General features: G+C 39.3%; 1 protein-coding gene across 2 annotated transcripts in view; it reads right to left on the minus strand.

Moving 5' to 3' along the window:
* The window catches only part of tgfbr2b (transforming growth factor beta receptor 2b), a 39,983-nt gene that overhangs the window by 21,488 nt on the left and 6,731 nt on the right, over nucleotides 1-11,764 (minus strand). The window contains exons 2-4 of one of the 2 annotated variants that reach the window (XM_005742958.1): nucleotides 7,520-7,658; nucleotides 7,209-7,399; nucleotides 6,547-6,573 (exon numbers count right to left, since the gene is read on the minus strand). In XM_005742958.1, the coding sequence (XP_005743015.1) occupies nucleotides 6,547-6,573; nucleotides 7,209-7,399; nucleotides 7,520-7,658 (357 nt within the window). The remainder of the gene's footprint in view (nucleotides 1-6,546; nucleotides 6,574-7,208; nucleotides 7,400-7,519; nucleotides 7,659-11,764) is intronic. The other variant, XM_005742959.1, reaches the window with a different exon arrangement.

The following is an 11,764-nucleotide window of genomic DNA, read 5'->3' on the forward strand; positions in this document are numbered from 1 at the left end:
TAACCTCTTCGACATGCCAATGGCTGTGAACAAAGAGAAACTTGTAAATAACTCATGACAGAATATAGTTACGTTGAAACCACACCATTGTTTTTCTTGTGACATTACCAATAAGTTTGATGTGTCACATGGCCCTCTTCCTATTGAAAAAACAAAAGTTGTATCCAAGATGGCCGACTTCTAAATGCCCACCATGGTCATCACCCATCTTGAGGAGTTTGCCCCCTCACATATATTAATGTGCCACAAAAAGGACTTTAATATCAACAACCATTCCCATTTTATTACGGTGTATCCATATAAATGGCTCAGCCTGTACAGTGATAATTTGTCTTTTGATATGGACATCTGCTTCCTCAACAGAATAAAACAAACAAACCAAAAAAAGAAGTAACTGTAGCTTTGGAGTTAGAGTCACATGTCCATTTAATAAATAAATATTCACGTCAGAATATTTGATTTGAGACTTAAACTGTTGGTGGAGTCTGAATCCTCCCAAATGTGTAAAAATAACCTGGCTTTATCCAGGCTGGTATCATATTATGTGTGTGTGTGATTGTGGCCATGCTTCACCAGCCGCAGACAGGCTGGTAACACCAACTAAAACTGAGTATCATACTTACTATTTACTTGTTATGGTAACAGCAGGCTCCAAAGCTCAGACTACACCATAAACATGGTTCATATCTCTTTAGCTCCAACATCCCCTTCCTCCAACTTGCTCTGTTTCCATCTCATCTTCCCATCTCAGTGTCTGTTCTGGCTACCATTCTTTTAGTCTCACACTGTCCTTCCCATTTCCTTCTTTTTATGGGTCTAAGAGTTGGCCTGCTTGAGTCATTTCTCTATAAAGCGCTCTGCTGTGTAACTGAATGACTGATGTACTCACTGATGACAAGCCAAGATTCCATAGTTAAGGAGGAAGGATTTAAAAAAGTACATCTTGGAAAAAAGGTCAGTTTTATATGTCGTCTTCTCTTTCCTTTTTTTTCAAGCTGGATAAAGAAGCCGTTGTAATTATCATTATTTTTTCCATTTCCCACTGTTATCTATTGTTATTCGTTGTCATCAAAATAGAGACCTCACTGGCACCAAAAATCCCCTCTCCATGTCATGAGGAAATAGCGTTTATCATGAGCGATGCCAAAATAAAGGAAGAGATTACTTGGAAGAGACCAGGCGACATCTGTGCAAAAATATACCGTAAGTAAAAAAATCAATTGATTGTAGCTTCACAAGAACACAGCTGTGAATACAGCATAAAAAAATAGCACGTTATTATGGCAAGGCAGTATTTACTATCCTCGCCTCTCACTCAAAAGAATCCACAAGCGTCAAAACACATGTGCAGCTGATACTGACTGGAGGGCGGCGTTAGTCCGTGCCGAATCGTTTTTACAAGGCTCCTAATTAAAAGCAACTGTCACTTCAGATAAAGAAGTTCAGCCTTGTCAGGGTGCAAGGGATCATCTCTGACCACTTTTTATGCTCTTGACACAGTGACTGAGAAAATGCAGGGAGTCAAAATGAGGATTCAAAAGTGAGATTTGGTACGATTTGCAATAGCTTTGGGCCAATTCCTGAAACAACTGATGCGTTTTTTTGTTGTTGTTGTTGTTGTTTTTTTACCAGGCTACTACAGGTCAATAAAATGCACCAGACATAAGGCTATGGTTTTCTGGAAGCCAGTCTTTAATATACACTTATTAATAACCAATTAAACTGAGTGGGTTTTAAATAGACTTTCTTTCTGGGCTTTGTTAAAAACAGTCAGACTTATTGGATGGTAGAGTGTGATCAGTCATGCTCAAACCACTGTTGCTGTAACACTGAGACACTGTCATGTAAATCTGTTTGAAACTTGTGACATCTACGCCACACGTAAATGTTAAAAATGGTGTAATGTGGCTGATTTATTTTAAAAAAATGAGTGGGTGAAATTATTACAGAAATATATATATATATATATATATATATATATATATATATATATATATATACACACACACACACACACACACATAACAGGTTTCTTCCTGTTAAAAGCGAGTTTTTCCTTCCCACTGTCGCCACAGTGCTTGCTCATAAGGGGTATATGATTGTTGGGGTTTTCTTTGTTGTATTATTGCAGGGTCTACCTTACAATATAAAGCACCTTGAGGCGACTGTTGTTGTGATTTGGCGCTGTATAAATAAAATTGAGTTGAACTGAATTGAATATGTCATGTTTTGTATTTATACTTATAGCTGCCTTAAGGCACTTTATTTTGTGAGGTAAATACCGTACAATTATACAGTGTTATGGTTGCATAATGACAATAAGAAGTCTTGAATCTTAAATCCTGTTTGGTGTCCGACCAAAGTGCTACATTTCTGTTTGGTTTGTTGGTTGTACAGTGGGTGGCCAATGACACAGGATACATCAGGGGATATGTCCATTTATCTATATTAGGACTTGTGTCTGGTTTGTTTGAACTTAGGCACTCTAATATCTGCTCTCCTTCTAGTGTTTTGATTCAAGGATTTAAGGGGCTTTATTGTTAGAGCAGGGCGATATGACCAAAAATATTTATCACGATATACATTTGAAAATTTGCAATAACGATATAACTGACGATATAATTGACACTAGACAAAATACTTTACAACTCCTCAACTTTATTAGTGCAAAAAACCCCATCAATGTATTTTCACTTATACAAGCAGCTGTTTTTCATGTGCATTAAAGTTCTATAAAAATGTAACAGTGCAAATTCCTTGCTGACAGTTTAACCAAAAGGTATTTCCAGCGGAAATTGGCCGACATATCCTCAGCATAACCATGTATAATATCCACAAAACTTAAAAAGAGGTTATACACACACACAATACGGTAATATTATGTTGAAGCACAGTACGCATCACTCCGCGAGGCTCCTGCCTACGATAGCCGCAATGCTCCGACAATCCATCAAGCGGTGCGGCTTCGTAGCTTAGCAAAGTCGCACTAAAACATTTGACAGATTTTCAAGCGCCGTGTACATAAAATCGTTTTTAAGTCAGTAAACACAACCAGAATTCATACATAAGGCACACGGGATTATAAAGGGCGCTGTCGATTTTCAGAAAATCAAAGGATTGATTTTAAGTGTCCGTATTTTCCAAACAACACGGTAATAACGACGGGCCGCTAGCATGCTCTTCCAAAAATAGTGCTTTGTTGTGCATCTGACGGACGAAAGCTAAACCAGTTCCACACCACTGAAGTTGCAGCATTTTTACAAACCAATTCTGGTTCATCCGTTTCATTCAACAATCTACTTTCGCTCTTCTCATTCTGCGTCGCCGCCATGTGCGTATGCAAACAAAGGCACTGCGCATGCGCGTTTTACCCATATTCTATCGCGATATGTCATTTTCCTATCGTTGCCCAAAATTACACCGGTATTATCGTGAATGGTATGATATAGCCCAGCCCTATTTATTGTCATTTGCATCACGTTTACATGAAGTGGAACGAAATGACAATAAAGCTCCTTGAATCCTCACCATCAGCAGCAAAATATCTGCCTCTAAATGCTTCCCTTTGTCAGTGTTGGGTAGATTTTGGCATTCGCATACAGTACATCTTTATGCTGTTTCAGCTGGGTGTTGAATGTGGACACAAGGTTAGCGAGAATGCAGAGAAGTGTAAAAATATGAGCCCCCCAAAAAAATACAATCATGAGGAATATAAAATTCTGCAGAATCGAGAAATTAAGTAGCCTTAGGTGATAATTTTCTGGGGCTTCCTTATTATAGGCAATACCTCTCAGTATAGCTATGTGAGCCATTATTATTATAAAAATAATGATTAGTGGAGCGTTAAAGCTTTATTTAGCCAACATGAAAGATTAGCAGGGCTAATACCCCGTGGCTAAATCTCTAAAGTGGACACAGCTGTGGATCTCGCTGTAAGTGGCTTTGATGAACAGCAGCACTGATCTATTTTGTCATCTTACCACACTGTGTCAGTGACAACACAGCAAACACTTCCCCATCTGATTTATTCCTAACAGGCCTCTCGCTGAACACAATGGGCCCTGTTTGCGTTCGCTGCTGTGGGATCACAATGTTCACTCCCTCACTGTGACACAAATACGCTCACTCTCACTCGGGAGAATCCACATGTGTTGCTCTCAAGCAATAAACCAGATGCACAAATGCTGTTGCAAGCATGTCACAAGAATGTAACGCAGGGGCAGAACAATGTGAGGTATTTGGAGGGGAGGAAGCCATGGCAGCGGTCCAGCAAACAAACAAGGACTTCCTGCTGGATGCATCCTCAATGGGAGGAAGGAACCACAACCCTTACCCTATGGGAACTCAGTGTGTGTGTGTATGTGTTTCGGAAAGATTGATTACGATTTACACAAAGTGCTGTATACATCCTTGACAGAACACTTGAACTTGCCAAAATCAGAAGGAGGAGCTGATGAATTCAGATATCAGACTTCAGACAGCTTTATAACCCACACAGACCGCACACAAGAAGAAAACATTCTCACTTACTAAAGAGAAAATGAGGATCTCAGCATGTTTATGAAACGTGTGCAGTGAGTGAAAAATGAGAGCTCATTTTGTCCCCGGGGAATTGCTGTTTGTTGAGGAGGCCGTGAACGTCATGTTTTGCTCGAGTAGAAACAAAAACCCACTAAATCGTGGCAACAAGTATGTTTTTGCTGGATTTGTGAAGCTCATCATCACAGGCCCATGTAGAAGGTACTTAAGGTTGATGTACTGTAAGGGACCAAAACATAAACTTGCATGTTTTACTGAAATTATCTAAGCATGAGAAAATTCCAGCATAACACTTCCCAAAGTCATTTCTTTTCCTATCATGAGCCAATCCACCAGGACATTTAATAAACTTTAGTAGAAAGTCTACTTTACCTAGCTGTAGACTGTAGCTAGGTTTACTTTCAAATGCAGCACACATTTTAACTTCTTTTTTCCCTTGTTTTTATCCACTTGTGTTGTTTAAAAATCAATAAATGGTCTAACATGCTTATATAACTAACAGTATACCTGCCAAACCTCAAATGTTGAGATGAAAGTAAAAAACATGGATTGATCAAAGTATCATTGGGCACAAGTTGGTCTCCAACCTTTTCATGAGAGTGTGAATCTCAGATGTAGCCTGTCTAAGCTGTGATTTTGAAAGTGACTAGATACAGACACAATGCAACAAAGGTAGACAACTGAATGTCAGGAGGCTGAGACTTGTCAAAGCTCATGAATCCAAAAGCCTCTGCATGGTATTGCTACATGTTAGGGAGACAAATGAAGCGAGAATTTAAAGGAAACAAAGCAGCAGCCCAGGCTTAGCAAATGCAGCTCGCAGGTGTTTTGATGTGTTTCAGTTTGTAACCATCCTGCCCACATTAGCTGAAGCATGTGCACAAAGCAACTTAAAGATACGGTTTAGTCAATAAGGTGGGAAGAAGAAGACTGACGCAGGAGAACAGTAAACAGCTGTACTTCATCACAGAGGTGCTGCAAGTCTACGCAGCCTTTCACCATGTGCAAGAGATGTTTCTGATTCGAGTTAAACACAGACAGGAAACCATATGTCTGAGCTCTACAGTGCGGCTGGCCTACACGACAATGCGCGCGCGCACACACACACTGAGAAAGACCCACTTTTTCCTCTCAGCACTGTGAGAGGCACACAGAACCCAGCTGTGTTTCTATGACCACACTGAGGATTCCCCAAACATCATTACGTGTGAGTACTGCGTTTCCACTTCCTGTTTGCGGTGACGGTGGATTCTCAAATCATTCCACAAGACAGTAGCAACCGTAATGAGACCCTAAAAAAAGTAGGCCCACATCATTTTGCACTTCGCAAGCAGCTTTACTGTGCATGCCAAGGTACGCACAGCAGTTTCCTTGTCAGTGGTTGGAAACAAGCTTAGCGTAGGAGGAGAAGAAGGTGGGGGTGATAAGATGACAGAATGAACGGGTATCAATAAATGAAAGTACCAGGGATGGGCGAATGACTGAACAAATAATGTGGAGAATCAAAGAGCTACTGACACACTTGACAAAGGAATACAGATGTGCTGTTCTAACAGCCGGTCTATTTTAGAACTGGCCAAGCATGTCAGCAGGAAGGGCTGTGCAGCCACTATAAAATAATCTATCTGCTAAATGCGTCTTTTTCTCTTAACTGTGTCACACTTAACTGCATTTGGTTAGCTGAAAGCTGGTGTTTTTTCCTGTGTAGTCAAATACTGAGACCAGAATATAAAACACCGCATTTTTCAAAGAATGTACTTTTGTACTTTGTACTTTTTTGCTGTCCAAAAAAAGAAGTCCAAGAGAAGGAACCAAACTTTTTTGTGACAGCACTACACAACAGTTTCCAACAAGTTACGAATTGACGGATGATGATGTTATCGAAGGAAACAGAATAAATGAATGAATGAATGAATTGGCAGTGAACAAGACATTGCCATAAGCCAATGAGTGATGAAAACAGGACCAGAGGAGACGGTCAGCAGAAAATACCTGAGCCCTACTTACCCTCTCCATCCTCAATGATCCTATCACCTGTTGAGCAACCAGGTAAATAAGGTGAAACCACACCCATTGTAGCAACTACTAGAAACTGATATCACCATCGTGACAAATGTGAGTCAGAACAATAATGAAAAAATACATTTTGGTCCCTACAGCTGCTGAGCCTGCATGTCTATAAACAGCTTTTGGTGATCTTTTTGCAGGTATAACTGCGCGCGGGGATAAGTGTCACAGACCAGGTAAGGAAGGCATTGCAGGGTTGGATCATTAAGAAGTAGTATCAGACTTGAAAGCAGCAGTAATTAGGTTTTGGGCCTCAGGAAAGAGCTGAGGTAGCTGTAAACACTGTCACACACAGAGTTCAGTCCCAATTCTCAACAACAACTGTCTCAAGGCACATGTTGTGAAATTAATGGTGTTAGCAAACAGTTACCGGAAGCTACAGTCCTTTGGAATTTTCTGATAAATGGAAGTGCAAACCACTACTTTTAACAGTTACTGGCTAGCATTTTGCAAGAAGTAGATGTGAGCACTGAAGCTGGAGTTTGTGAAACCAAAGCAAAGAGCTGAAACATTCTAAACTGTGGAACTCCAGGAATTATTCTCCTTGGCTTCAGGAAAATCTAATTACAGCTTTAAGCTTCTTCAAATTTTTAGGTACTCACTTTGGGAGAATATTAGCTCTTCGTTGCACTCTGCTCCTTTACAGGAGCAGAAATGAGCCAACCCCGTTGTTGTGTTCTTTTCCTTCATCACACAGGTGGTGCTGTTGTAGTCATCCAGGGTAATGCCGTACAATGGCTCTGCTGGGTTGTGGCAGAGAGTTTCGATGGACAAGTTTGTCTCGTTCCTTCTCCTTAAACACACATTGAGGTATAATGTTTAACAGTGTATACGTTAAGAACTATCAGGATACCATCCACTTAGTTAATCACATCTAAGAGATGAAGATTGCTTACTTCTCTTGGATACCTACCAGATAGAAACACAGACCTCAGTTGGTTTTTCACATATGGATGAGATGCCGCAGTTGGTCTTGCAGATACCTGTGCCATTGCAGGAGGTAAGCTCCACATCACAGAACTTACAAAGTTCATGTAGTTGAAAAACAAGACCTGCAAATAACACACACAACAACACGCATTAGTTTCATGTTTCATCAAGTGCTGCTGTCCCATACAGCAAGTCACAATTTTTTTTTGCCTGTACAAGGAACACAAGCACTATCACAAATTTGATATATTGTTTTATATATATTAGAACAACAACATTGTGGGCTTTATGTTCAGAGCATTGACATTGTTATGACTGCTGGAGCAAATTCCTGGAATTGTACTCTCCAAACATTACCAAAGTTCTGCCTAAAGACCTAAAGTTTCAGCCAAACTTTTTTGAAAAATCGATTCACAAATTTTTTTTTGATGTGCTTACAGCACAGTGTAAGGACAATAATGATATACTGAAACAAAATGCACCACATAACCAAGCTACACGTGAACCAAAACTAAACAAGAGCTCATGATTAACAAATGAGAAAAGTAGGTATAGAATAAGACTGCAGTTTAAAAAGTCAAGACAAAACAAATTAATATATTAGTAACAAGAAGCACTGAGAGAGTGCAAACCTCTGCCAAGGCAGCTCATTGTCTGAGCAGTACTGAAAAGTACTTTAAGGAGTTTGTAGTTCAGTAAAAACAATCGCAGAGTGCAGGTTTTTGTTATTTGACCTGTTGAAAACAATTTTGATAAAACTAATATGTATATATTGTACATGTGCAGTTTATCCTGTTTATCCTGTCTTCCAAAAAATTAATACTCATTTATTAACATTGTACACGTATTCTAATTAGAGTAACAGGTTATAACCTGCTACTCTAATTTACACAGCAAGGTCTTAAAATAAGGTGGTATTGAGAATTCCCCATATCATTCCCCCTTATATGCCTGTATGTTGTAATTACAAACAATGGTAGTAAGACACATTGTTTTAAATAGCTCTTTCTAGGATTATTATCACTTTGACCAGATATATCTATTGACATTGAAGTAGAGGTCACAGGTCAAACGTGACACGATTTTAAATCTTTATACTCTTCTTTATCTTTATCTTTACTTTCTATACGTTCACAATACACATGACACACAAGTCTTTTTGTCAGTTTTTGACCAATAATTCATTAAGTCAACCTTGAAGACCTTGGTAGCAAAGTTTACTGTGTTGTTAACAAAGTTTTATGAGAATTCATTCAAAACTTTTTAAGCTATCGTGTTTTTACTAACACCTACGCATACATGAAAGCAAATGCTACGACAAAAATGGAGGTAATGAGAGTATATTCACTCTCTATCATGGTTGAAATAAGGTAGTTTTGAAGGCAAAGGGGGACCAGTGTGTTCTTAGTAAAGTTGAGTGCATTCCCTAGGTTAGCAGGTCTGAGTATAAAGGAAAAACAATATACATAAATGGCACACAGAAGATGTGCTCAGAATCTTTGATACAATCTAAATCAGGGGTAGGGGAACTCCAGGCCTCAAGGCTGATGTCCTGCAGGTTTTAGATATCACCCTGGGTCAACACGCCTGAGTGATTAGTTCATTACCAGGCCTCTGGAGAACTTCAACACATGTTGAGGATGTAATTTAGCCATTTAAATCAGCTGTATTGGATCAAGGACACATCGAAAGCCTGTAGGACACCGGCCCTTGAGGCCTGGGGTTCCCCCACCCCTGATCTAAATGAATAACTACAGCTGAAAAATTTTAAATATCATGAGTACTGAAACAGAATTCGGTAATATTGTTCTTTAGTAGTATTTGACTGGTAATTTTTCATCTCAGGCATAAAAAAAGAATAGTTCACATTAGGGAAATGTTAGCAAGCTATTTCATATTATTATTTTTCCTGCTACTTAAACTGTTCACTCCTCTTTCATGTTTGTAATGGTCTCTGCACTGCTAATATTGTGGGTTCCTCAATGGAGCTTTTCACATATCAGAGGCTGGTGAATAAACACCTTTACACACTGAATGTTTGTGAAAAAACGACACGCATTTCCAAATTTTTTGAGCATGAACTTGGCATGTAATATATTTACACACTGGTGACTGACCCGGAGCAGCAACTAGTAGTAGTATAGTTTGACAACTTCAGTAGTGGTGGACGTTTTTATTTACATTTGTCCTGTGAAACTAGTACTACATTAAGAATAGGTGAGTCTGAAAACATTTGTAACACATAAAATAATTGCACAGATTTTATGCATCTGGTATGTAAGGTCTTTATTCTTTTTTTTTTTTAAAGTTTAGTTACACAAACAGTAGGGCGGAGCAACATGAAAGCATCATCTGCCTGACCTAAATGAGGTTTCAACCATGAAGTGTCAACATAGACAGCCACTAGCAGGGAAACATCTCCGTCTCACAGCCACACTCTGTACCTGGATCAGCCACCACAAATGAGCTAAATGAGTCCTACAGAAACCAGGAAGCTATACAGAAACAGGTCAAAACCACACTTAAGCACCAATACAGACAACCACAACTAAATGAAAAGTCAGCCTTTATCAAGCGACAGCATTTTCTTTCCTCTAGATGCTTCAGATACATAACCATAAACTTGCATGTGAGCATTTTTGTTGCCAGGTACATCTGACACTGTACACTAAAAGAAAGGCACTCAAAAGTGATAAATCAAAGTCTTTTTTAAATTATAATCCATGAATGAAAAACAGTTTGTACTTTTATGTTGTAAACGGTTAAGTTTTATAGGAAGTTAGAGATAAAAGAATCAATTTGTGACTAAAAACTGTGCAAATGACTCACAAGGTTTTCAAAGAATCTGACGCATGATGTAGCGACATTAGAAACAGGGCCACAGACTTAGAAGTGGTAATGACGTCACGTGATGTCGTTTGTCATTTAATAGATGTGTTTTTCATGTTTACAAAGTTTGAGCTGAGATCGGTTTTCATGTTCCGTCTTGACAAACGTCCACAGCAGCCTCTTCTGTCTTCATTTCTTCTTCACAAAAAAACCCAATCAGCTTTCAGATATTGTTTGATCTAATCTCTGGATGATTGTTATCTGAGAAGTATTGCATGTGGTACGGTGGCTCGTGTAATCAGCACAGTCTGCCGTTCTCCTTTGCGTGGCTCGACCCGCCTACGCCTCTCTGATCTTTCCCTGCTTCGTGACATGAACAGACCTGTCTGCTCCAAGCTGCCAAACTGCTGGCCTAGGAGAAAATGTAAAAAACAAAGCTAAGCCACGATGTCATATGACAGTTCCTGAGACGACATAGGGCTTTTTAGGCTTTATGGCTGTATTTTGAAATCTGGGAAGGGCAGGAAGAGTTCTCTGTGTGGCTTCGTGTTCAAATAATCTTTAGATTCTGGGTGGGACAGAAGCTCTGTGTATAGTGTGCAGGTGTTGTGGTACACATGGATGGTTTTAGTGTTGTTGAAAGCCTTCCTCTGCTGGGAGGTCTGCTCCTAAGGCTGTCATGGTTCAGCTTCACTGAGCAGAACTTTGAACTTTTAATCTTTTCCTACACCTCAGGTTAAAACCAAGATTTGGGGCTGAAAAATGAACTCATGAGCAGAAGTACCAAAAACTGCAGTGGAGCCGCTTGAATCTGACTCGTAATAAAATACCCAATACCCATTATTTATTTTCTAAAATTCAAAAAAACCCAAGTTACTGCAGCCTGGACCCTTTCTGATGTTTCTAATTTGAATATGTTTTCTTTATCACTAAAAACTTTGTGGGCAATGTAGCTAGTATTGATCATAGTGAAACTAGACTTCAAACTACAGACACGTCAAAGGCATTTTGCCTTTGGCAAAAGTCTTATGGATTCTCAAAAAAGCTTTATCATAGTAAACAAACAGTGTGCAGAAAATCCAGATCATGCCTCAGCATGGGGGAACGTAGCAATCGTCAAAAACTGATAATATTTCAAACCTCAGAGGATTCAGCACAAGATACTTGGTATGCTCCTTGGTAAGCTTTTAGTGGCTCTCCTACACTTGCCCTTATTTTGCCATTTAAACTTATAATGAATCCACAGCTCTTTGGGTTATCTCAGGTACACAGGTACACACTGCTGCTGAGATTGGCTGCTAATGAGGGGCAACTAATCGGCTTTGAACAAAGGTGCCCTTCTTTTGAATTATCAGTCAATTTTCAATTCAATTCAGTTTTATTTGGGGTTTTTTTTTAT

The sequence above is a fragment of the Pundamilia nyererei genome, unplaced genomic scaffold (assembly GCF_000239375.1).
Source record: "Pundamilia nyererei isolate P.nyererei 1_Seehausen unplaced genomic scaffold, PunNye1.0 scaffold00125, whole genome shotgun sequence".
In the NCBI taxonomy this organism is placed as follows: Eukaryota; Metazoa; Chordata; class Actinopteri; order Cichliformes; family Cichlidae; genus Pundamilia; species Pundamilia nyererei.